Genomic DNA, 27632 nt, shown 5'->3' with positions numbered 1-27632 from the left:
TTCCTCCTCTCTGCTTATGGATTAGGGTAGAACTCTCTGTTGTCATTTTATATATCCACCCGGGCTGTCTTGAGTATTTTTGGACACTACACAGCTCACTGCCAGCTCTGACGCTGTGGGAGACACATGCATTGGTCACCCTCCCCAGTGTCATCTTGTTCTCTCTTTTGTTCCTGAATGTGTCTCTGTCCGCTGGTGAGCATGTGCCCGTGTGTCTGCGTTGCTGCTCCCTCTACATCTGTTGCTTTGTCACTTTCTGCCAAGCCAGTACACACAGCATCGACATATATACACAGGCACGCGCCACATTACTGTGGTTCCTGTGATTTACAACAGTATGGCAGTTTTATGCAAAACAGCATCACATCAGAATGCATAACAGCAACATCGTTCCTCTGTGCAGAATCATTTCCTTTCATGATAGGCCGGTACATTGTTAAATCTGTGTTTTATGGAAGCTTGAGACTCGCTCATCTGCTTCAGCTGACAGCTTCCCAAAAAATCTAGTGGCAAACGTTGCATTCAAGACACATCAGGTCATCCCAGTTTGCCATCTGTTATTGTCGCTTTGGTTTCACACTGTTGTCAAAATGAGGCATCGCCATGGCAGCACGGTAGATTCAGCTGGGCCTTAAAAGTCACAAAAGCCCTGCATTCTACATTTACCTTAAAGAGCAAGTCACCCCCAAATCAACTATTTTTTTCTGATAAACGATATAAATGTGTGTCTAATCGTGCTGCAGACACGTGTAGTTGATAGTTTTGCACTTTAGTGCATTTTAGTTAAAATTTTAATTTTCTGCCTAAAACTGTCAGTGTTGTGCCGTTGTCAGGTAAAAACTCTGCACTGCATTTGAATTTAAATCTGCCATCGCTATTGGCTAAGAGGTATGCTATGATGTAAACTGGTACATTATGATGTCACAGGCTGTGTCTCAATTCAGGGTCTGCATCCTTCGAAGGACCCAGCCTACTCGGCCGACGTGGGCTGGGTCCTCCGTTGGCCGAGTAGACCGGATGTTAACAGCTGTGAATTTGGACAGGCCTAGCCTTCATGAATTCCCGCCTCTCCCTCGGCGAACGTTCCGTCGCCTAGCAACCGTGGAACCGCTGAGCAGAAGGGAGAAGGAACTTTAAACGATGGAGCTCGAAGTTTTATTTAGATCTTTAATCATTTCCTTGACCGTTGGAGAGCTAATTCAGAGGAAATACTTTCGACAAGCTGAGCCTGAGCAAAGATGTGATAATAGTTTTTAATACTTTCTAAGGGTCTTCATTTGACCAAAACCGATTTATCACCTTTTAAGACTTTTCAGACCCAGCGGGATACCCTCTAGTAAACAATTCTCATTTGTAAACCAAAATAAAATTCAAGAGTTTAATGCAGAACTGATTTTATTTAGATATTTCTTTTATATGTACATGTTTAATCTTTATTAACCATTTTTTTCTAGCAAAGTAAAAAGCTGTCAAAATTCTCCGTTCTCTCCTGTGCCCTCTGCTGCTCTGCCTCCCTCTGCAGCCTCATGTCCTCCCTGATCAGCTCCAGAAGCTGGTCATCGCTGGCACCTTCCCCTGGATGCCCATTTTCTCCAGAATAGTCTTAACAAACATGTAAGAAAAGAAACAGGAAGAGAAAAGAGGACAACGGGTTATTCCTTTCATGTTTTCACAGAAAACAATAAACTCAAACGAGTTTTTAAAATATGAGATGTTATTGTACCTCCATGCCACAGCCGCCGAATACTTTGCTCCAGTGATCATGTGGTCCATCTCCTCCCTAAGCTTAATAAATTCCCTGGTTTTCTCTTGTACCTAAAATACAAACTTCTATTAAAATCAGGGGGGAAACGAAGCGGGAGAAGTACGACACCGAGCGGCCGAACATACGAGCCGAGACTGCAATACAAGCACTTTTACTGTAACATTTCTAACTAAAATAACGTTCATGTATCACCAAAAGTCCATAACCTAACAGTTTTCAAGTTTATACTGACATTTATATGCGCAATCCTCTCCAACAGCTCCCGCTTCACTGTCCGCCGTTTTTCTACCGGCCGGCCCGCAAGGCATCTTGGGAAATGCTACCCATTGATGGATACACCGGACCCATCCTTCATTCAGGCAAAAAGAAGGCCGGATTCGTCGACCACATTTGAAGGAGTCTTCGAATTGGGACAGGCCTAGTCGCGGCGCTGTGACGTAACCGGCCGACGAATCCGGCCGACGTAGGATGCAGACCCTGAATTGAGATGCAGCCACAATGTCGTGAGTGTGTGTATTTGTTAGCGGCTCCACCCTCTCGGTCTGCTAGGCAACAGCATTTGTTGCATTTTTCAAACAGGAAGTGGGAGTGGAGTAATACTCTGGTAGTGGGTGACTTGTTCTTTAAAGTGGGCCCACACCTGTAATTTCAGCGTCCATGCCGCTTTGCGCTGTATAACATACGAAAGATCAGACCATACCTAATACAACATGCCGCCCAGCTCGTGGTGCAATCTACTGTCATCTCCCGCCTCGATTACTGCAATGCCCTTCTAACTGGTCTTACAGGCTGTACTGTGAGACCTCTTCAAATGGTCCAGAACGCAGCGGCGCGTCTGGTCTTCAATCAGCCAAAAAGAGCACACATCACCCCTCTGTTCATTGAGCTCCACTGGCTACCGCTAGCAGCACGCATCAAATTCAAATTGCTAACACTAGCATACAAAGTCCGAGATGGTACGGCTCCCATCTACCTGAATCCTCTTGCAAAGGCTTACGTCTCGGCCCGGCCGCTCCGGTCATCACAGGATCGTCGGCTAGCAGTGCCTACACCACGCTCAGGACAATCCAGACTCTTCTCATGCATCGTTCCACAAATGTGGAACGACCTTCCAAGCACTACCAGAACAGCGGCTTCATTTTCAATTTTCAAGAAACTCCTGAAGACCCTGCTCTTCAGAGAGCATCTTCTAAACTAGCACCCTCCCTGCACCCGTCCCCCCTCTCTACCGTCTACTCCTTGTTCCCTCCTCTTCATGATTGATGTCAAGTTGTTGTTATTGTTGTTGTTAGCCTCAAGGGCAATATGCCGATTATCACATGTAAGTCGCTTTGGACAAAAGCGTCTGCTAAATACATAAACATCAATATATTTGCAGTGGTCTCTTGTAGCAACAAAGCCTTGTGATTCATTTTTGTGGATAAACAGCTCTGGCGCTCCTCTTTTAGGAAGCAGAAAACCGTGAGTTTGGCGTCTAACTCATTATTATTCATGATATGTGAACATGTCTCTTCTCATTGGCTAATAGCAACGCAATCACTGACTGTTCACTCGCCAACATTGATGTTTTATCTCCACAAATAACCTGAAAAAGTTCTGCCGTGTGGTGGAGTTGCTAATGCTAATGGTTAGCTTCTACTAGCCTAGACGTGCTCTGCTCTCTCCTGGCTGCTAAATCAACACAGCTCTCTGAGGTTGCAAGCGAAGGTGTTTGAGGCCATAAACCCATTTCTCTGTGGCGTGGAAGGGCCTGACCGTTTCCTCGTCTACTTACTTTTCTGACTGCTAATTCAGGCGATGGAGCTAGAAGGCAATTTTAATGTTCTTCATGCATGTGAAACTCAGAGTGACCGATCATATTTAAAAAAGAATAAAGAAAAAATGGTTTTTCATTGAACTTCTGCTCTCGGAAATCTTAAATAAATCCAGATTTCCCATAAAAAGTGATAAAATAACATTTATTCACATCTCAGTTCTGCATGTTTACTCATTATTTGCTTTTTTCTTAAAAAAACATTTTGTGGGATTTTTTTCGTTCCTTATAGTTGTAGTTCTGCCTGAGTACTTTGGGTTTTACTTCACTGGGACAGAACTACAACATGTTACAGCCGCTGTATTAGATTAAACTTACCAGCAGACATTCAATCAATCAATCAATCAAAGCTTTATTTATAAAGCGCCTTCCGCAACCCTGTCAGGAAGCCCAAAGCGCTCAATTCAAGCTTCTCCATGAAGGATTCCAGTTACTCTGCTCCTGAAACGGCTTGTTTAAAATCAAACTAGCTTTTTATGTCAATGGAAGTATAAATTTAACAAGCTTTGGCTTCAGAGACTCAGTTAAACCTGCTTTTGATAATTGTTTTAAAACTTTACAAAGTTTGGAAATAAAAAATGTTGGTTGGACAAATCAGTGTTTGATGCGTGGGTTCTGTTTATGTCTAGATACTATAGATGGTATTAACGTTAACAAGGTAAGTGGGTGGTTTCCTTTACCAGAGAAACCTATACAAGCCCATGTATTGAGATTTAAATGTCGTCAGTTTGGGACGATGATAATTTAAGGAATGTTTCAAAAGTTATTATTTAAAAAAATATGGTTACATTTAAGTTTAGGGAACACAATTTTTCCATTAATTAGCTGCCAATTAATGTGCATATCAGCGGCCTACTAAGTCTGAACTAGTCATTATTAAGCACTTATTAAGAGCTTATTACTAATGCTGTAATTCAAATATTAACAAGTCATAAATTAAGAGTTTTATCTAAATAAGCCATTCATAATGGTTTGTTGCTGATTAACTCACATACTAATTAGCTCAGATCAATATGTGGCTTTTAAAGAAGTAATTCAAGGGGAACTTATTCTTGCCTTTAAATGGTTAATTAATACAAAACTACTAGTAATTAGGTACGAACAAAATCTGACTTTAGAATGGGGAACATGTTCTTGCTTACAAGTGGTTAATTGATTGTTGTTTAGGCTCTATTAACATGTGGAGTTTGGTGTTCATTTACATAAAACCAGAACAAAATATTTTTGGTTATTAATGCAGAATAACTATTCCCCTTGAATTACTTCTTTAGAAGCCACATATTGATTTGAGCTCATTAGTATGTGTGTGTTAATCAGCAACAAACCGTTTACTTTCACTCAAATACTAATCTGGTGTAATTTAAGATCTGAAATGAATCATTACAGGAAAAATATTCATTTTAACCCATCATTCATTAATGTAAAGTATAGGACACATTATTAAAACACTTTGGATTTAAACATATTGTTCATTCCACAATATATGAACTTGTGAAGTTTTAAAGTCATTATACGAGCCAGGGAAGATAAACTTTATTCAAAGAGGATAGATAAGAAGTCCTGCGACTCCTGCAGCTTTAAGGACTCGTGACGTTCTGCAGGATAAATTAAGAATATTGGCTTCCTGAAGCTTGCAACAGCCCTCAGAGACCATTTGTGTTTGGAAGTTGCTTTTGTAAAGTTTCAAATCGCAAAGAAAACATGTTTTTTATACGCTAAGAGCTGAATATTCTAAGGCTCATGTTGTGTTTCTGATTCTCTTCCCTTTTAGAAACACGAGTTGTTGTTGCAAACCTCCGTTGGCTGTCTGAGCTCCCTTATGAGCTTCCTTAGAAGAAGAAGTCCCGTTACAGGTACCAAACAGGCTGAAAGTGAGACTTATGAGCAGCTGGAGTGACATGCATTTAGTAGTTTAGTGATTTCTGAATGGAAAACTGTTATTGTTTATAAACGTGTGCTGTTTCCACTTTAATAATAACAGAAATGCTTTTACTTGAATATTTTTGCACGGTTTTTAATAAAAGTATTTAAGTTTTCCTCATGACTTCTGTTCTGGTGTTCTGTGTTTGGATGTATTACCAGTTTTCAGACTGTAGGTAGATTTAGAACAAAGAGCCAATATAATTGTGTTTGTCACTTGTCTCTGTTAGCCAAATACGCAGCGTGTCAGCCATGGTTTCGAATCCTCCTGCAGAGCCTGCTCAGCTCAGGGGAAAGCTCCTTTCTGCATCCGGCCCTCCTGAGATTCATCACACTGGTGAGATATTTTACTCCCATCGAGGATAATCTCTCAAATGCCTTTGAGCTATAATGAATGTTTGATACAGAACAGTAATGAGGATAATCATTTAAAGCCGTTTAGATCAGAGGAGTAATGAAGACAAACACAAGACGACACATTGCAATTACAGAAGAGTGTTTTCTGTTGGAGCACTGCTTCCAAACACGTCCACATTCAGTGAATGCTGGGTGGGAACTGGGTTCCTGTGAGCCACCATGTCCGGGATTTCCTACATGACTTAAGGCCTTTTGTCTAAACCTTCTAGAGGAATGCAGGACTACACGCAAGTTATAGGCTAATGCAGAAGCAGGAACCAAATCAGTAAAATTCAAAACAAGTTTCATGATGATGATGATGAAAAGCCACGAACTGGCTCCAAAAATAGGAATTATAAAAACCAAACAGAGGATTCTGCACCGTTGAATCATGTAATGTGTCCAGGGTTTCCCCCAGAAAATGTCTTAAGCCTGGCGGCTTCGGCCGTGGAGGGGGTGGTCACGCGCTCCATCCCGCGGCGCTTCTCCATGAGAGCGGGGGTGGGGGGGTTGCACACGTTCCGCTGCTGCTTCTCACCAGTATCAGATGATGGAGGGCTCTAGTTTCGTTGCGCCGTTCGTGTCGGGGAGGGGGGCAGGGCATGACGCTTAGCCTGGTGGGCCGCCAGCTTTATGCTTATGCTTATTCATTTAGCAGACGCTTTTATCCAAAGTGACTTACAATTTATAACCTATAGGGTGATCTGTGGGGGAAACTGAAGTACCCGGAGGAAACCCACACATGCATGGGGAGAACACGCAACTCCACGCAGAAAGGCTGCAGCCGAGTTTCGAACCTGCAACCTTCGTCTGCGAGGCAACAGTGCTAACCACTGCGCCACCATGCAGCCCTGTATAAAGTGCTGGGGGAAGCCCTGCATGTCTTAAGATGCTTTCTTCGTGCTCCAAAATCACACACGTGACACGTTTGATGCTGAAGGAACCCGATCCACCTCTGCTCCGGTAAAGGAGGTAGTCACAGAGCCAGTTGGTGAGTGAAGTGGGAGTCGGTACCAAGAAAAGAGAAGCCTAACCAGGCAAAGGGGAGGGCACGGCCGACTCGGTTGTTCTTGTCTGACTTTATTTTTATGAAGCGTCAAAAACAGATTTTAGGAAGAAGAGACAGACCGGGGACAATTACCTGTAGTGAGAGCCAGAACGCTAACGGGAAGATTCCAGTCTGCTGAGGAGTTTTAGGCTTTTCGTCGACGAGTCATCAGGAACAAAGTCAAAACAAACTGGCGTCGGCTTACTCGTAACAGAACACACAAACTGGTTGAAACTAGAAACACGTCTGTATGTTGAAATCACATGACTGCTTCTTACTTAGCAACAGAATGATTAGGAGCAGTTTTCCATCCAACAGGTCAGAAAAGGATAATTGTAATAATCACTTAAGCAGAAGTTATAAATAATGCACAACGGCAACGGTCCTGAAGATTTTTGTAGTAAAATTAGATTGTTCACTTCATTTCTAGTCTAGTTTGTCCAATTTCATGTGCTAAATGGATGTTTAGCTGATGGTGTGTGTCCTGTTGCCTAGCAACACAACAGCTTTAACCCTCCCACTGTCTTTATGGGTGACCCCGCGAGGAAAGTTGACCATTGAGCAGGGTTGGTGGTTTATCAACCCTGGGTTGGGTCCATGTGGCAGGGGTGAGGAGTGAGTACCACCTCACCCCTGCCACGTGGACCTCAAGGGATAAACCATCAACCCTGCTCAATGGTCAACTTTCCTCGCGGGGTCACCCATAAAGACAGTGGGAGGGTTAAGCTATCAGTTTTGTACAGCCAGATTTTATTATGCTCATATTTAAATCTGTAATCCTGTCACGCTTCGTTCGCCACTGTTACGGAAAAACTAAAATCTCCCGTTCAGCAAGCAGTCAAACTTTGGAATATGGTGGACAACGAAGAAAACCCTAGACCTGTCCTTCATGTCTGGGAAAAGTAGGATACATTTGTTGGCAGCATTTGGAAGACCCTTTGAATGTGGACCGCCCTCGTCACATCGCTGTGATGTCGACTTTGGGAGAATGCACCTCCTGAGGCTTAACCCAGCTTATGAAAAATGTCAAGGTCCTGCCCCAAGTGGAGGAGTTTAAGTATCTCGGGGTCTTGTTCACGAGTGAGGGAAAACTGGAGCGTGAGATGGATAGGCGGATTGGTTCTGCATCTGCGGTGATGCAGGCGTTGTACCGGTCTGTCGTGGTGAAGAGAGAGCTGAGTCAGAAGGCGAAGCTCGCGATTTACCAATCGGTCTTCGTTCCTACCCTCACCTATGGTCATGAGCTTTGGGTAGTGACTGAAAGAACGAGATCGCAGATACAAGCGGCCAAAATGAGTTTTCTCCGCAGGGTGGATGGGCTCTCCCTTAGAGATAGGGCGAGAAGCTCTGTAATCTGGGAGGAACTCAGAGTAGATCTGCTGCTCCTCCACTTCAAGAGGAGCCAGTTGAGGTGGCTCGGGCATCTGGTGAGGAGGCCTCCTGGACGCCTCCCTGGTGAGGTTTTCCATGCTTGTCTAACTGGGAGGAGACCTGAAGGAAGATAGACCCAGGACTCGCTGGAGGGACTATGTCTCTCACCTGGCCAGGGAACAGCTTGGGATTCCCCCGGAGGAGCTGGCCCAGGTGGCTGGGGAAAAGGAAGTCTGGGCCTCCCTGCTTAGGCTTCTGCCCCCGCGACCCAACTCCAGATAAGCGGATGATAATGGATGGATGAAAAACGTTTTCATCCACATTATTCTGATCAGTTGGCTGGTCAATCATTCTGGGATTGGTTAGTGTATTTTCTCGTTTATTTTCCATTTCACACAGGATCAAGGGTTAAAGTAAAATATACAATGAGATCAACTGTAAAACTGTTGTACTTTTTTTTTACTTCACAAATCAGCAGCGGACTTGCTTAAAATAAGCAGCTATGTCACTAATGACTGTGTGTGGATGCAAATGCAAAAAACATATCTGTCAATCAAACATCTGGAGCAGCGCAGTAACAGTATGAATTTCTGTCACTAAACTGGTTTTAACATCAGTTTCAGGTATTTAAACACAGAATGTGGGACTTGGTCAGCTTGGTTTATTTATGTTTAAATGAGCAAAGGAAGACGAGCCGAGTGTCGCTGTAGTCCGATGGAACTAAAGCATTAAAGGGTTAGTTTAGGCTGACATGTCGGGTAGATTCATGGATCATAACACGTGTCCGAGTTATTCACATTCTTAAATTAGATCCCATTCTGTCCAGCTTCAGTGACCCGCTCTAACATTTGAGTCTGATATTGTGTCATGAAACCACAGCCCCCCAAGGCTCACGTTGTCCTTCAACACTAATTCAGATTATGGTCTGGCCTTTTTTATGGTCTCAAAGGTAAAACCAAAATCTTAAATATAACTGAGGCACGATTTGAAATGTTCCAGCTACCTCATTACCACATTAAACATTATAACCCACAACAGACAGAAAAATGTGACAGCATTAATCAACATCTCATAAACAAACTCCCCAGAACCTAAATGCTGTGTTTCTAAAACCCCAGCCGCAAACCTGCTTTAATGCTGAAATCTTTATTACTCAAGGCTCTTATTAAAATGATAAATCCTACAAGAAGGATTAAGTGTTCAACAGGAGTTCCTGGCCGAGAGTCAGTTTTCATAAATCTTTGGTAAATTAACGTACTTGCAGGCAGGCTCAGCAGCTGATGAAATTAATGAGCTACTTTCTCCCAGAGGTAAATCTCATTTTCCTCCCGAGATCATAACCATACCTGAACTTTGAACCTGAATAAGTAAAGAAAGATTAAAATTGCTTGTGCTGCTCGGATGATATTCTGGTGACCTTGAGCAAAGCCACCAGTTTCACATTGATAGACAGATAATTAACTTTAGCTACGTTTACATGGGCACAAGTAATCGGAATGAATGCCCTATCAGATCTAAAATTCCTCATGTAAACATGCCCATCGGAATATTCTGATCCGATACACCCCAATTGGAATTTAATTCTGTTCCGATTGAGAGAGGTGGGTTTGTCGGGTCATCATTCCAATTGACGTCCATGTACACACCCCAGGGTATCTGCGGGTCCTTAAAAAGTCTTAAAAAGTGTTAAATTTGCTTTTCCAAATTTAAGGCCCTAAAAATCCATAAAATGACAAATAATCCTTAAGTACAGTTTCCAAAGGTCTTAAGTTACCAAATACCCAATACCCAATTTTATTTCTAAAAAAATTTCATGAATTTCTAGTGTTCCGCATTTTTGTGTACGATGTTGGCATAAGCGGAATCGTACACATTCAGTTGGTTGTGAAAGGGGGCTATTTTTAGATGAGCACATTAGCTGGTTAAGCTAGTGGGAGCTTGCGCCATGGGGAAGTGCAAGTTTAATGGTAACTGGATGGCTAATGCCACATTTGCGACGTGGTTAGCACCGGTTCCAGGCAATAGCTGAAAATTATAGCTTAAATTTAATTTTTAAAAATAGCTTGAATTTTTGTCAAAGTGGCCTTAAAAAAGGTCTTAAAAAGTCTTAAATTTGGCTCCCTTAAACCTGCAGATACCCTGACACCCATTCGGATTGTTGGAGTAAAATAATGCCCACTGGGCATGTGTGCAACCTTGGAGTGACGTCTTTCTGCCTTTGCAGACACTCAGGACGTGGAAAACATGGCGGGAGGTAAACAGAAGTTATCCTGCTCTCCTCTCCTGTGGCGGAGGAGCAGCAGTGTTATGCACCGCTGAGCCTGTAGCTTATTTAAAGTGATCAGGAAAAACAAAAGCATACAGATAAAAATGTGAAGAATGTTCATAATGGGGTAAATGCAAGCTAACGGACAAAGCTAGAGAATGTTGTTTACAATATTTTTCTGGGAAAGACAACTCTGCACATGCTCAACCTATTTAATCTGACTGAATGCTTGTTGCTTGTATACTCACGGCATGATCGGATCATTTCAGTTAGTGCAAACAGAGATGTGAGATTTTGAATCGGATTGGGGAAATTAGGCACATGTAAATGTAGATTTAGATACCCAGGCACCAGGAATCTTTAGACATGTTTAGTCACTCAATAACATCTTGGAGGAGGTCATTGGTCCCAGTTATTTCTGTGGCTTGTGACAATGATGACCTCAAAACCAAACCAGTCCAATACGTCTGGAACAACCAGCCTGTAAAATACTTCAAAACTTTTGGTTTTAACAAGAAAATGCATTTTTTGCACCCGGTAGCCATCTGAATTAGAGTTAAAGGTTTTAATACCTAGCCTGGAAAGCCATACTAAATAAATACATTATTTAGTCTGGCAACGCTTCATTGACGGCTCTTGGTGGTGGGGCGGGTTCTACTGTTGTCTTTCAAAAGATCGCTGCATGCTACTGTACAATGAACATGGTGACGTACTCACCGCAATGGATGTTGGTAAACGAGGCAGTCCGCAATTGAAGAATGTGAAAATACGTCCTTTTTTCAAAATAAAGGACTTAAATGCATCTTTCTGCTCCTGATTCTAATAAAGCCCAAGTCCAAAAAGTCAAAAATTGATGTAAAAGCCATTTCAAATGAGCTGTCACCAGGGGCGGTTCTAGACCAAATTTTCCAGGGGGGCTACAGTGGGGCCAGTATTTTTTCATGGGGGCGCAAGAAAAAAAAATTCATAATTAAAGACAATGAACAAGTAAACTATTACAGTGAATGCAGTAATGGTTTACTTGTGAAAGTAAAACTGGCATGTTTTTATGGTACTCAGATAACAATTCTGAATGCTTCACCGCAACACGAGACTTAAATAAATTATAAAAAAATAATTCTAGTTGATTATTATAGTTTGTGACTTTATTTGAAGATTATATGAAATGTACATATGAAAAATAAACATTCAAACAAATTAAATATGTGCACAATACAATTTGCTTTTTGTAGTCAACACACACACACACACACACACACACGTAAGCATAATCACTTCACCAATTGTTTTGATATACTCACGATTTTCTTTAACCTTTTTACTGTGTTCCTTGTCGAGTATATTAGCCAATGTTGTATTAGCTTTCACAGCCCTCTGGTAGTCCCTCCACGCTATCATTGAATCCTTATGCCTTTCAGACTTTGCATGTACTGAAAACCCCCTCCTCTCTGTTGCCTTTTTCCAGTTCCTAAATCCACACTGAGAGTCAAACACACTTCCTGCGCTACTTGGTGGGCTAAATGTCTGCATGCATGACAATAAGTAGAGTCCATAGTAACAGAATATTCAACCCAGGGATGACTTTCATACCAGCTTGGCTGAAAGCTGCGTCTTCTGTCTCCTATTAATGTCACTGGAAATGTCCTCAAATGATGCTGAGTAGGTGGGTCATCCTTGCACTTGCTGATATCTGAAAGAAAATAAATGTTAGCATGAGGATAAAAGTCATAATTAGTTAATTCAGAGTCTTATTTTATCTATTTATTAAATATAAACAACAGAAATTTTGGTCCAGAGTCAGCATGCCTCAAATGCATTTTACACACAATATGAGCTGCAAACACAGAGGGGTTGTTCTACACCCACAAACCTGACGGTAGTGCACACGGTGCACATGACAGCAGATGTCCCTCTTTTTGCTCCTCACTCTCTCCCTCACAGCCTACATCTTCCTCCTCTCTCAGGGTGGACAGCCTCTGACCTCTCTGTTTCCTTTCCAACCAACTCCTCCTTCTCTCTTTCATCCTGCTTCTCAGCTCCCTCGTGACTTTCATCCTCTCTCTGTCTACGCTGTTCTTTACTAACAGCGGTAAAAAAGGACAAAATGTCCCGCTGATGCTTCCAGTCAGTGCTGCGAGAAAGTCATAGATAAATGAATACTGTGATCTAATCTCAACGTGTCTAAGGCTTAAAATGCAGCAACTTCATTTTTATTTTACAGTTAATGTTACAAAGGAAAAACTAATCAGTATTAACTGTGGATAGACTCAGTTAGGAACTTAAAAGTAAATGACAGAAACGCGCGACTACGATCAAAACATTGATGTCAGGAAAATAAACTGTATTGCTTACCTTCGTCTCTTAGCGTCTTTTCCGTTTGGCGTCCTCAAGAACTTCTTCGGGTCCCATTTAAACTATTTTTAATCTTTTATTCAAAAATCCACCGGGTAAACAGTTCTGTCCACAGAGTGTGCTGCGCTCTAAAGGCTCCGTGTGAAACGCTGCAGCGCATTAGTTCCCGTCTCCGAGGCAGCGCGCGAAAAAAAAATCCGATCTCTTCAGCACAGGGGCCATAACAGGGGCCAGGGCCGGTTCTACAGGGGCCCAGGCCCCTGTGGGCCCCCGTTTAAAACCGCCATTGGCTGTCACCATCTTGTTCCACTCTGTTGCGTCATCCCACGCATCAGACGAATAGAGGGCCCTAATTGGCCCACCATTGTGGACCAATCATAGCGCTCAATAGGATTGAAACCCCTATAGAGAGCTGTGATTGGCCAGCCAGAATGCTGCTAGGGGCTGCGGAGGTCCCAAAGGAGCGTTCCTAGACCAAACTTTGCAAAGCAAGAATTTGGTCTAGTTCTCCAGGCTATTTAATACCTGCTGTCTGAAGACATCTGAATGAATAAAAACCTTCTTGTGACTTTTTTGATGGCATCATCGTTACCACCTTGTGCACACTTCTATAAGTGGCTTGCAAAAGTACTCATACTCGTTTCACTTTTACACATTTTGACACATTACAACCACAAACTTACATGTTTTTACTAAGATAGATTAAAACTAAGTATCAACTAATTGTGAAGTGGATAAAACAAAAATTTGAAACAAATTCAATTCTGAAAACTGGCGTTCAAGGGGTGTGAACACTGTTGCAAGGCACGTGTAGCCATATGTAACGACTAAATATATAGTTTGTAATAATAAGTTTGTTTGTGTGCAGCTGCTGAGGCACAGCAGCACAGTGGTGCGCTGGGAGCCACACCTGCTCCATGTGATGGAGACAGTGGAGATGAGGGGGGTGAAGGAGCTCAGCCTCGAGGCAGCACGTGCTCTGGAGCTGCTGCTCACACAGGTAAAAATGTCTCATTACAGAATAAAGTCACGGCCAATGAGACGTCTAGTGGTCACACACGTCTGCAGGGTTAATGAGTCCATATGAAAATAAATCAAGCATTCAGTTCAGCGTTGTATTTTTACAGCAGTTACCATCATGTCGTCAGAAAGATGGTGAACTTGTTTAAAAGTCTTGTTCTGTTTTCTTATTATTTGTTTTAATCTTGAAATAATACCAGTCTAAAGCTTTAAGTCGTGAAAAATGTCTCTTTGTCTCTCAGGAATATTTTTACCGCTTTTGAAGATTTTTGTGCAGCAGTTACTTCCTGCTAAGATAAATCATATTCCAGTAATCCTTGTGGTAGCTTCAGGCTTAAAAGTGCTGCTGCTAAATTACACAGTTAGGAGAAAATAACTACACAAAGAAAAGTAGTCCATTACAAATGAAAGGTAACTAATATTTCCTTGTAAATTATGATGCAGACATTTCCTACACGGTGATTGTCATAACCAAAATCACACCAGTTACTCCCCCTAAAACATGCCGTTCAAACCACATCTCTGCCATCGTCTCTGTGATTGCTTTAAGATGTGAGAAAACACAGATGGAACAGCATCCGGATCAGATTGATTAGATTGGATCTGGCACTGTCGACGGGACCAGATCTACATTTAGTATTCAGTAAAGAGCTCCGAGTCAGGGGAGCGACAGGATGATGGCGTGATGGCACACACCGCAGCTCCCAGAGCAGGAAAATGTGTCGTGTGTGTGTGCGTGCGTGCGTGCATGTGTGTTGTTTCTAAATACAAAGAGTTGAAATGAGGCTGGGTTTAATCGATCTGACTTTCTTGTGTAAACATTATTTTTTCACCATCAGCTCCTCTGTCTGATGCACACACACACACACACAAACAAACAAACCTCACCTGTTGTGTGTGAACATCAATGATGTCACGTTGTGTCATGTGAGTGTTTTTGCTTCTCGTTTCCTCAAGTGTTTGTGTACAAATACGCTAAGTATGAATATGCACATTATTTGTATCTGCAAGTGACATTTGCATGTGCAGCTCTCAGCTGTTTTCAGTCTTAACATCTACAGTCTCACACACTTGGCTTCCAGTCACTCTCCATACAAACCAGTGTTGTTGAAAATAGTCGCGGGCAAAGCTGATACTTCTTACGCTGACCTTTTATGAAGTCTCTCACATCGCCATCACTTCTTTTTCATTCATTTGTCTTTATTTTCCTCCATTTTTGCTCCAGATTGTTCTCTACATTTAATGTCTGTGTCTTTGCTAAAATTCTTTAAAGAACTTTATTCTGTTTTTCTCAACTCATTTGAGGTCTGTCACATAAAAACTGCTTAAAGTTTTAATTCTGTTATTCTTATAATAAGATATTAAGTTTACATTGTTGTGTTAATTTGTTATGCTGTAAAATGGCAAAGGTGTTGTGGAAACTTCTAAACGGAAGTATTGTCACTTCAGACTTCCCCATCATGACCAACAAAAACCAGTTCTAACAATGGGAGGTAACCCAAAGCTGTTTTGGTCAAATTTTAAAAAATAACATTTGTCCTACTCAGTAATGCAAGATGCAGTATTTTAGCACGTAAAGTACAAATTGTAAATTATGCTTAGCTACTAACAGGAAATTGTAACTCATTATGTCTCAAACTGACTAAATTATAGCCTTTTTGCATCAGATTTATTAGTTATTATATCCTAACATTAAAATGCATTAAGTACTTAATGAGAAATGTTGTAAACAGACTAAATTGACACACACATTTTCTTACCCTGTGGTGTCTTAGGTGTGGCTCATGGGCCATCTGTGGTCCTCATATCTATGGGGCCTTTCCACCGGACCCTTGACCCTCCCACTGTCTTTATGGGTGACCCCGCCAGGAAACCTGACCATTGAGCAGGATTGATGGTTTATCCCTTGGGTCCATGTGGCAGGGGTGAGGTGGTACTCACTCCTCACCGTGCCATACTTTACAGCTGAGCTTCAGATGGCGTGTTATGCAGTCTTATGTCCTGATATTTGGACATCTCTCCTCTGACTGGCTAACAGCAACACCACTGACTCTGGTTGCTCTGCAACATTGATGTTTTATCTCCACAAATAACACAAGCCTGGAGGAGTTCTGCTGTGTGGTGGAGTTGCTAATGCTAACAGTTAGCTTCTACTAGCAGAGACGTTCTCTGCTGTTTTCTGGACGCTAAACCAACAACAGTCGTGAGTCAAGATGGGTGAGTCCATGGATGTTAGTGACAGTGTGACGTAGATCTGTCAGGCTTTTCTAATTCTAGAGTTTCACCGTCTGTTTCCTATCAGAAGCCAGGGTCTCCCCCAGCGCTTTATAAGCCTGGCGGGCCTCCAGGCTTTACTTGCCCACCTGCCAGCCTAAGCGTCATGCCTCGCCCCCTCCCCGACCCTACCGTGTTCGCTGACACGAACGGTGCAACGAAACTAGAACCATCCATCAGCTGATACTGGTGAGAAACAGCAGCAGAACGTGTGCACCCCCCCCGGCGCTCTCACGGAGGAGCGCTGAGGCACAGAGCGCGCGACACCACCACCACCACCCCAATGGTCGAAGCCGCCAGGCTTTACTCATTTGCTGGGGGAAACTCTGAGAAGCTAATGCAGGAGACAGGTGTAGGAGACTATTTTCATGTTCAGCCTGAATGAAAAACTCAGAGTGACCCGTTAGAATCAGAAATAATCATTAAAATGTGGTTTTTCAGTGTTCCACACCTTTAACTAGAAAAACAAGTATGTCATTACCTGTGAAAACTCCGTAGCCGCGGTAAACAGAACAGAAATTAAACCACAGACCTTTTTGGATACAGGCTTCCATCTTTCTCTCACTGGCAAATGTCGTCTACATGACGCTCTGCTTGCACATCCAGTAGATATCCGATGTTAGTCTTGCAGCCTGTAACCCCTTTTTGATTGTGGCATGTCAACACAAGCAGGTGATTTAAAATCTTCCTTTTACAAATACTTCTATGGGGAAATTCTACTAATACAAGTCCCAGCAAACAATAAAACCAACTCGTCCACAAAATGCTGACCAGCAAAGTCATCTTGTAAACGACCACGGTTGACTATAATGCGTCCGTCTCATCTCAGTCATTCCTAGTTAAAGACACCAGTGGTAAATGTGGGGAACCATTTTTCCTGTGCAGCAGAAATGATGCAACTTCTTATCTGATCAAAGTGCGACAGTTTGAGCCTAGAATATTAAACTTTTTCACAAATTTCTAATTGTCTGAGATTTTGATCAGCTGTTAGCCAGAATCATCACAATTATAAGAAATAAAGGCTGAAATATTTGGATTTGCATGGAATGGCTCTGTCTCATAGATTAGTTTTCACCATGTAGTGGATAATATGTGTGCTTTTTAAGCTCAATCTACTATACTACTTACGACCAATAAGATGTAAATTTCTATATAAATATGGAAATCCAACCTGATTGGTCTTCGAAGATTTCACCTGAAGAATTAGGATTCTTTGTTTATTCAGGGGCCGTAAGTACACTTCGTATTAATTCAAAGTCAAGTTTATAAAAAGTAAGAAATTTATTTTCTAAACAAATTATAAGACATGACAACTATGAAAGAATGATGTGTGCTGGAGTGTATGTTGGTGATGAAATGTGATGTGTGAAGGGATATAGTGTAGAATAGATGTTTACCAGAACCTTTGTATCTGAAAGAAATGTTGAATTCTGGGCATAAAAGAATTTGTGGGTGTTATAAGCTAAAGAATTGATTTTATCAAAACAGCGTCAGACGCCATTTATGTTGTGCCTACGTACCCGTTTCTTGGAGACCCCCGTTTGGATCCGAGATGTCGAGGAGTCGGGTGACCCCAATGCACGTGGCTCGTAGGAAAACCTCGATGCGACCAAATCAGTCCTGAGATGCCTCCGAGTCACGACCGACAGATGACATTGTTTGCGTCTAGAATAGCTGTTTCTGAACAGCTGAAGGAGCAAGTTGCTGTGTCGCTGCAGGCAGCTTTGACGGCTTGTCGAAAGCTTTGATGGTTGAAAGAGTTCCTCCGGATTGGCCACTCCCAAGGTCTACTCGAAACTGAATCACTCAGGAAGTGATTTCTGTTTTAATTATTCCCATATTATGATTACATGGCCAACCAGGACGTGCCATATTAAGGTGTTAACAAACAAACCTCAGAACACACACCTTCTTCAGATACGAAAATGCTCTGATTTGTGGATAAGAAAATCTCTATGTGCATACAATTACTTTATCCTTGTGTCATGGAGATACGGTGAGTGTGTGAGCTTGTCCAGTCACGTACACTGATTAAAATAAATGGATCATTGCAAGAACACATTCATTTCATCCTTATTAATTTAAGCACAGATTAATCAAAACATTTCATTTAACACCATGTCCATTCATTATCCAATTTCATTAACCATATTGTTCATTTCATTATTTGATTTCATTATAGAAGTTCATCTTTTGTTCTGTGAAGCAAGGAATAGATAAGCTGCAGCTCGGCAGAGTCCTTGAGGAAGGAACACGATGTTGACAATCTTAAGTGTACGCGCTGTGGAATCTTTCTTGCAGCTCAGAAGATTAGAAGACGCACAGAGGCAGATTAATGTTTGAAGATGGCCTGTCACTGAAAAGGCCAACATATAGATGAAAAACTGACCATTTCTGGACGCTACAACCCTTTGGGTGTGATCGCTGACATATATGAGCTTTTGGACAATATTCTAATTTTTCCAGCTTCATCTGTACATCAGCTGATAGACAACAGCACAAACCAAATTTAATAACCGTGACTTTAGCTTTTCTCTTTCTATCTCAGTATTCATTATATTTGAGCTTTTCTTTTCTAAACCCAGGTTCTCAGGTTCTGGGTTTTTACTGGTTTTACTTCCCTTTTTATTTGAGACAGTGAAGATGTTTGTTCTCTCAGATTCAGGGCAGCGTTTCACTTCCCACTGAGGAGCACAAGCTGAGAGTGAGAGAAATGAGGGAGGCGCTCGGATCGCAGATGTCAGCTGAGAGCTGCAACACCAGTCGGTCCACCAACATCTTGTATCCACTACGTGACGTGAAACACACATACTCATTTCTGAGCACACGGTATAAAATAATGCCTGTAATAGACACACAGAGGAAGCACAGCTCTCTCCATGCAAGTATCTACAGGTAACCGCTACTGTCGTGCTGTTCATGAGCACACATGACCTGAACACATTTTAAAGTGCAGCCAAACGAGACCTCAGACATCAGGGGTGACTAACTCTTCCTAATATACAAAGTTATATTCTTTCTTCTCTCCAGTAGACTTAACAGTGTGTTCTCCTTTACACTGGTGTTGGTGGTGACTGTATTAAAAGGCAAAATAAGTCAAATCAGTGGAAGACTATCAGCTGTGATTAAAGACCAAGTTCACTTGTTTTTTTATGTGCAATGGTCTCTAGTATAAATTAATGCCTTGTGAGTTGACCTCTAGGAAAAAAAGGTCTGGCGCTTGTGTTTCAGGAAGTAGAAGTGAGCTCGTTTAGAGGTGAGTAGAAGAGTTCAGGTTGTGGAGTCTTATTCATTATTCAGAAATCTCTCCTCTGATTGGCTAACAGCAACACGACTCTACCACCAACTCTGTTTGTTCTGCAACGTTGATGTTTTATCTCCACAAATAACACAAGCCTGGTGGAGTTCTGCCTTTTGGTGGAGTTGCTAATGCTAACAGTTAGCTTCTACTAGCCTGGACGTGCTCAGCTCTCCTGGATGCTAAACCAACAACATCCTTCCCCATTTTGAGCCAAGATGGGCAAGTCCATGAATACTACTGTTACTTTATGACACGCAAATGTCAGACTTTTCTAGTCCGAGCATTTCCTCGTCTATCAGCAGCTAAAGAAGGAATTAGTGGTAGAAGATTGTTTTCATGTTCACCCTGCATGTGAAACTCAGATCGTATTTCTAGAACAACAAATAAAAAAATGGTTTCTCAGTTAACTTGGCCATTAAAGCTACAGTTAAGTAACATAGCTTTATGCAATTGTGCATAAAACCTCACTATAAATCTGGTCACTTTGCTTTATCACTCCTTAACTCTTGTCTTCAGACGTGTTGGAGACGTGTCCATCGGTCTGACCTCACTCTGAAAACACGAGACAGACCGTTCTCTTCCATGGTTCTTCACTTACAGCTCCTTCATTCCCATGTTCTAGTTGTTTCTGTTCTTACATGTTGTGTTACAGCATCACAGATCTCTGTTGGGTTCAGCTGAAGACGGAGAAAAGTGTGTTTGACTTTGAGGGGAGAAAGTCTTTGCTGAAGCAGCTGTTGGCGGTGGTCCTGAGAGACTATGGGATGTCGGTGATGAGTTAAAGCATCCTTGGTGGCCTTTGTCTCAGACAGATACTTTTTGTGTTTACATCTGGTACTTTGGGTGATCGGTGAAGACAATAAAGTACTTTTACTAAAGGGAAACTTCCATTCTGAAGTGTGTTGTGTCTAAGTTATAAAATAGTTTGTATCCTACAGGATTGATGATCTAATGGCTCGCCCGGTGGTTTTGAATTAGTTGGGCGCACCAATAGAGCTCCAAACGTCACGTGGCTCTCAGAGAGTAGACGCCATGTTGGCAGGCAACAAATGTAAACAAAATGAACGGGATCGGCTTGGATTTTACTTCGTCGGAGTTTACTTCACACTTTAAAACCGAAGAAATTGTTTTATATAGTCAGAAATTAAATAGACTAAACATCTCCGACCCTTACCGTGACCCTGGTATACTTTTTTAAATGCCAGACGCTGTCGGAGTGGACCTCTTACCGGATTTGAGATACACTGACATTTATCATGTCCTTGTCAATTTTCCCTCGTCCTACTCCGGAGCATCGCTAAGAGCAAATAAAAGCCTGGATGGATCCTCAATCAGGGTTTGTTGTCGGTATCCAGGTCTGGATTCTTCCTGCAAAGGACAGCACTGTTGTCACCAGGAGGGTAAGTGCTTAGCTATTCCAATATTTTTGCTTAAAAATGAAATACAGCTTAGCCGGATAATTGCTGTGATCATAAAACACGTAAACGGCAGCACGCAGAACTCACGAGGCAACGTTTTACGTGACGTTTACTTGTTGCTGTTTGTAATAAGACAGAAAAAGCCACGCCAAAATAAGTTTAGGCAGCCCACTAAGAATCGTAATGAATGCATTCAAAATAAACACCATAAACAGTTGAGGAAACGTTGGTTTAAGTACCTGATATGAAGCGGTCGCTGCATAAGCGAAAGCCTTTACTCTCGGGGTCCCACAGCTTCATTTTAGCCCGGTCACTAGTGCGTTTTATTACAATGATCCAACGTTTGCGGCGCTCCGGATCTTGGGGAATCCTGTAGAAGGCTCTTCCCTTATCTTGTCCTCATCTGTTCTGCAACCTGGAGCACAACAGGAATCTACCATATTTCCCATTTGAGTTTTCTGACAATAACAAATAGCCTAGCTGCAGGCTACTGCCTGCCAAGATGGCGCTGTTCGATTTGAACTGTTGCATGCCGGGAGAAGTGACGTCAACTCCCGGAGCTCTATTGGCTAGAGGCTAATGTTGATCTAACAATGATAACGGTGAATAGGGCTTGTGATCATGACGTCATCACTGACACAGGCGAGTCCTTACTTGTTGCTTGTTACTACAGTAAACAGCGCGCTCAGTCTCGTTGTGGCTTAAATTAATTTATTATTAATTTGATCTGTTATACTACATCATGGTTAATTGTTGCTGTGTTGTGGGGTGTAACACATGATGGCCAGGAGAAAAAAGGTGGTAAACAAGCTAACTTTTCACCGTTTTCTTGCTTGGAGGCACAAGACCAAGTATCTAACATAAGGTTTCGTCGGCTCACAGCTGAAATGCGAACAAAAATCACCTCCCAATTATTTTCACTCTAGTAAGTTACAGAATGTGTACGTTTTTTATACATCGTTTCTTTCCTTCAACCGTGGAATACACACACAACACATGCTACACACACAAGACGGTAATGTCGGAGGCATATTACTGTAATAAGTGTAGTAAGCGCTTCCTTCTTGTAAAATACCCAAGAGTACTAGAACCCAGTTACAACGATCTACTCATGTACTTATCAGCTTACTGTGTATGACTCGTCTTTGCTTGTTATCTAGAATCTTCTGTTTCTGCTCTAACTGGCAACAGAGTGAGAGTGATTGCAGTAACCAAATTTGACCACAGGGTGCCATCCTACTTTATTCCTACATGCTGCACCTTTAAAGGGATACTAAGCAGTTCTGCTTGCTTTTAGCACCCCCTAGTGTCCGTTTGTAGAAGCAAAACTATCTCCTTGCTGCGCGTTCGTCTTTTAACACCTTAATCTAACAGCCGAAACGTCTCCCAGTGTTCCTAAGAGTCTAGAAGAGTTATTCATCAATAAATTATGTTTTTGTTTATTTATTTGGCAGATGCTTTTATCCAAAGCAACAAACAATTGTTAACCTGTAGGGCATGTTGTGATGTGTGGGGGAGATTATGCAACTCCACGCAGAAAGGCCGCATCTGGGTTTCGAACCTGCAACCTTCTTGCTGCGAGGCAGCAGGGCTAACAACTGTGCCCCACGCAGCCCGAATTAAACAAGTCCCAGCAGACCGGACCGGCAACTGTGAAGTTTCAAGTGCGATATTCCAGCCACAGGAGGCGATAGGCGCTGGGTGGCCTTTCGTTACGCCTGTAAAGCAGGCGTGGGGAACCCTGGTCCTTGAAGGCCTGCATCCTGCATGTCTTTGCTCCAACACTTCTGATTCAGTGGTTGGTTCACCAGTTCAGCAGCTCATCAGGCTCTGGAGAAGCCTGTTGATCACCTGCTGATTGAAATCAGGTGTGTTGAAGCAGGGTTGAAACTAAAATATGCTGGATACCGGCCCTTGATGGACCAGGTTTCCCCACCCCTGCTGTAAAGGGTCATTGTAGCACATACTGGCTCAAGAAAAGTATTTAAATATATGAAAATTTGCAAATTGTCCCTTTAAATTTTGTAGTAGTTTTAAGGGACAGGGCTCAGCACGGCCTAGTTGTTAGCATATCAGTCTTGTAGGACAAAAGATCATTCATGCAGCTTCCTACAGTACACCTAAATAATAAAGTTAGTTGTAAAAACCTTTTCTGATTCTGTAAACTTCAGATTTAGCTGCACACAGCAGTAAACCTGTTTAATCCCGTCACTTCTGATCTAACTAATGTTGATGATATTCCCGACACATCATAATTAGAGGACAGCAGGAGGAAGCTGACTCCGCTGGTGCGTCTCCGTAAGTCGTCCGTGTGGAAACCACGTCCTCCGCGCCTGTAGCGGCCGCTCCGCTCGCTGTCATTCGTCCAGGTCCAACCAGTCGCTGCGATCGTGGCGCTGGAGGAGTGGAGCAGCGAGAGCTGCATGTAAATGAAGCTCCTCCGCTGCTGGAACTGGACTACCGAGAGGGGAAGCCCGCCTTTTCCGGCTGCCTCGTCGGTGTTTCCACTTTCCAGCACACCTTGACCGGTAACGGCTGAAGTGCTCTACTCTCCCCGGAGCAGCGCTGCCCGTTCCCGCTAACCCACGCTGCTTCGGCGCTGGAACACGGTGAGTGAAGCTCCATCTCGGTTATTCTGCAGTCCACTTCACAATACTTACCTCGAAAGCAAAAGCCCTTATGGAAGGTAGATCCGTATTACTACGTGTACATATTTAAATTAAGCGTGTAAATTTCTAAAGTCATAAATATTTATCCGCCGCGGCAGAAAGAGACCCAGGTCAGGCAGGGGGTTCTGCGATCTGTAATTAATGGTCCGCATGACAGTCTTGATTCAGACATCACCATCACGCATGTCCGTGGAGTTGCATTTGCGTGATTGATGATGGATGTGAACAGAGGGGGGAAGAAAGATGAAGTCCTAATCTCTCTTACTGACTGCGCAGAGCCTTGGGGGGTCAGCAGGACCCTGTCTATCTATCTATCTATCTATCTATCTGTCTATCTATCTATCTATCTATCTATCTATCATATGTTAGTATTTATTTTGCTCTTTCTGTTTATAGATATTTATCTATTTATTTAAAAGATGTAAATACATAGGGCTATCTCACACACACACACACACACACACACACACACACTGCATATCACCGATAAGTGCTGCTGATTTTTTCCATAGTACTTTCATGCTAAAAGGTCATTAATAATAAACATCAGTTGATGTTGAATATTTCTAGCCTGACCTGCCAGACTTGTTCTACTCAGGACGAGTCTGGATATTCAGAGTAGGGCTGGGCGATGTGGCCTAAAATCGATATCATGATATATTGAGGATTTCACCTCGTTAACGATAAATGGACGATAACTACAGGCAGAAACCAAAGTTGTCCACTAGATGGGGCTGTCACGTGTATTACCTACAGGGACATGAATGTTGCCAACCCTTCACACAGATTTTCAATTTTTAATTATCAAATTTATTGACATGGGGAAAATTATCTCAATAAGACTCAGAAATTTCGATAACAATAAATTTTTTATTTATCGCCCAGCCCTAATTCAGAGGCAAGGATCAGTATGAGGGGCTAAAGTTAATCAAACAAGCCAATGAACTGACCAACTATTAAATATTCAAAATGGGCAAATAAAAATAAATTTTAGTTGGAAAATGATTTTAGAGCATTTGTATGAAGATGTTGTTCAGGAATGTAAATAAACATTTAAATTAAATTCTGCAGCAGGGCTAACGGGGGATGTGCCTGACTAGAAATCGGCCCGATATATCGGGGCGCCCCTAATAGACAGACAGATCCATCACACTTCCAGAGACCGAGGCGTGTGTGTGTGTGTGTGTGCGTGTGTTATAATGTGTTATTTTGTGTGTGTGTGTGTGTGTGCTATAATGTGTTATTTTGTGTGTGTGTGTTAATGTGTTATTGTGTGTGTGTGTGTGTTATAATGTGTTATTGTGTGTGTGTGTGTGTTATAATGTGTTATTGTGTGTGTGTGTGTGTGTGTGTTATAATGTGTTATTTTGTGTGTGTGTGTTATAATGTGTTATTTTGTGTGTGTGTGTTATAATGTGTTATTTTGTGTGTGTGTGTGTGTGTGTGTGTGTTATAATGTGTTATTTTGTGTGTGTGTGTGTGTGTGTGTGTGTTATAATGTGTTATTTTGTGTGTGTGTGTGTGTGTTATAATGTGTTATTTTGTGTGTGTGTGTGTGTGTGTTATAATGTGTTATTTTGTGTGTGTGTGTGTGTGTGTGTGTGTGTGTGTGTGTGTGTGTTATAATGTGTTATTTTGTTTGTGTGTGTGTGTGTGTGTGTTATAATGTGTTATTTTGTGTGTGTGTGTGTGTGTGTGTTATAATGTGTTATTTTGTGTGTGTGTGTGTGTGTGTTATAATGTGTTATTTTGTGTGTGTGTGTGTGTGTGTGTGTGTGTTATAATGTGTTATTTTGTGTGTGTGTGTGTGTGTGTTATAATGTGTTATTTTGTGTGTGTGTGTGTGTGTGTGTGTGTGTGTGTGTGTGTGTGTGTGTGTGTGTGTGTGTGTGTGTGTGTGTGTGTTATAATGTGTTATTTTGTGTGTGTGTGTGTGTGTGTGTGTGTGTGTGTTATGTGTTATTTTGTGTGTGTGTGTGTGTGTGTGTTATGTGTTATTTTGTGTGTGTGTGTGTGTTATAATGTGTTATTTTGTGTGTGTGTGTGTGTGTGTTATAATGTGTTATTTTGTGTGTGTGTGTGTGTGTGTGTTATAATGTGTTATTTTGTGTGTGTGTGTGTGTGTGTGTTATAATGTGTTATTTTGTGTGTGTGTGTGTGTGTTATAATGTGTTATTTTGTGTGTGTGTGTGTGTGTGTGTGTTATAATGTGTTATTTTGTGTGTGTGTGTGTGTGTGTGTGTGTGTGTTATGTGTTATTTTGTGTGTGTGTGTGTGTGTGTGTTATGTGTTATTTTGTGTGTGTGTGTGTTATAATGTGTTATTTTGTGTGTGTGTGTGTGTGTGTGTGTGTGTTATAATGTGTTATTTTGTGTGTGTGTGTGTGTGTGTTATAATGTGTTATTTTGTGTGTGTGTGTGTGTTATAATGTGTTATTTTGTGTGTGTGTGTGTGTGTGTGTTATAATGTGTTATTTTGTGTGTGTGTGTGTGTGTGTGTGTTATAATGTGTTATTTTGTGTGTGTGTGTGTGTGTGTTATAATGTGTTATTTTGTGTGTGTGTGTGTGTGTGTGTGTGTGTGTTATAATGTGTTATTTTGTGTGTGTGTGTGTGTGTGTGTTATAATGTGTTATTTTGTGTGTGTGTGTGTGTGTTATAATGTGTTATTTTGTGTGTGTGTGTGTGTGTGTGTGTGTTATGTGTTATTTTGTGTGTGTGTGTGTGTGTGTGTGTTATGTGTTATTTTGTGTGTGTGTGTGTGTGTGTGTGTGTGTGTGTTACAATGTGTTATTTTGTGTGTGTGTGTGTGTTTTAATGTGTGTGTGTGTGTGTCTGTGTGCGTGTGTGTGTGTGTGTGTGTGTGTGTGTTTTACAACAGGCAGTTCAAGCACATAGCAGCAGCATCTCTTCACAGGCTCATTAGACATGCTAGCTTACTCTCCCCGACAAAAGCTGGAACCTGGATCTCCGACTCAAGGAACCAAACTTCATCCTCTCTGCCCCAAGAGACTGTTGCTCGCAGAGAAGAAAATCCACAGCCAACAGATTTATGTAGGCTTACTTGACTTCAGTGAGCTCTCCCCTCCCTTTTGTCCTCCTCTAGGCCGATGCATCTCACCAGCTGGGATGCCACAGGGTAGACAAATCCTAACTAGCCCACCCTGATCGCTGGAAAGACAGAAAATCACGCAGTTCGGGATTCAGAAGAGAGCAAATATGAAGGATCACGTCTAACGACAGCTCGGTCAGAGATCTTTTTCAAGTGGAAACGACGGTTTCCACGGAGTTTCTAGTTTTGGCCTGGATAGATCTGATGCCTCTAGGGATGCACCGATACTTGAATCGGTGTCGGTGCTGATACCGATCTGTAAAAGTTAACCGATACCAATGCAGCTGCTTGAAAATGGCTTCGCTGTAACTTGTCATTTCTATTCACCTAATATTTTAGTTTTGTGATGATTTTTATTCATATGTTTTACCTTTTATCTAAATCACAGTCCTCTCCTGGTGAAAGCAGAGAAGAAAATAAAATCATTGCATTTTTTTGTGTGGTAGAAGTATCGGTATTGGTTTGGGAAAAAGGGGATGGTTGCATCCCTGGATGCCTCCATTAGACTGTCTGATCAGTGTTATGAAGCTACCACCCTGTGTAATTAGAGCTGCCTGCTCACAGCTAATGGTGGACTTTAATATCAGCGCTGCCTCCACATCATCACGAGTGATTGATCTGCTGTTAACACCCTTCTTACAGGACTTATTAAAGTCTCAGCGCTTCGCCCTCCAACACAAACACTGACAGCTGCTGGATGCAGCGGTCGTGTTGATGGCGTTAAACCGTGACAACGACCTCATTTCATCTGGCAGAGCTTCCTGGACGATTGCTCGTAATCCTCACAGGAGCTTCGGAAGAAATCCGTCTCGTTTCGCAAAGATACCGATGCTTTGTAGAACATTTCTCAGAAAGATTCTAAGCTGTCCACGTAATAGTCTCGAAACAGCCAATTGTTTCCACTCTGCC

The 27632-nt window shown here is 42.1% G+C and overlaps 1 protein-coding gene and 1 long non-coding RNA gene across 3 annotated transcripts in view; one reads left to right on the top strand and one right to left on the bottom strand.

Annotated features, from left to right (window-relative positions):
- Window positions 1–1377: 1377 nt before the first annotated feature.
- On the bottom strand, window positions 1378–3012 carry LOC129166993 (uncharacterized). The gene is made up of 2 exons (XR_008565867.2): window positions 1724–3012; window positions 1378–1602 (listed from the first exon to the last, which is right to left on the bottom strand). It is a non-coding gene; the product is annotated as an uncharacterized lncRNA (long non-coding RNA).
- A 2329-nt stretch (window positions 3013–5341) lies between these two features.
- The window catches only part of ccdc134 (coiled-coil domain containing 134), a 32033-nt gene continuing 9742 nt past the window's right edge, over window positions 5342–27632 (top strand). Inside the window, exons 1-3 of one of the 2 annotated variants that reach the window (XM_070542862.1) lie at window positions 5342–5431; window positions 5729–5835; window positions 13800–13931. In XM_070542862.1, coding sequence (XP_070398963.1) covers window positions 5751–5835; window positions 13800–13931 — 217 coding nt within the window. In that variant the 5' untranslated portion in view covers window positions 5342–5431; window positions 5729–5750. Of the gene's footprint in view, window positions 5432–5728; window positions 5836–13799; window positions 13932–23251; window positions 23554–27632 lie in introns of those variants that run through there. The other variant, XM_015945280.3, reaches the window with a different exon arrangement.

This window comes from Nothobranchius furzeri, chromosome 12 (assembly GCF_043380555.1).
Source record: "Nothobranchius furzeri strain GRZ-AD chromosome 12, NfurGRZ-RIMD1, whole genome shotgun sequence".
Taxonomy (NCBI): domain Eukaryota; kingdom Metazoa; phylum Chordata; class Actinopteri; order Cyprinodontiformes; family Nothobranchiidae; genus Nothobranchius; species Nothobranchius furzeri.
This window is presented reverse-complemented; position numbering and strand designations above follow the sequence as displayed.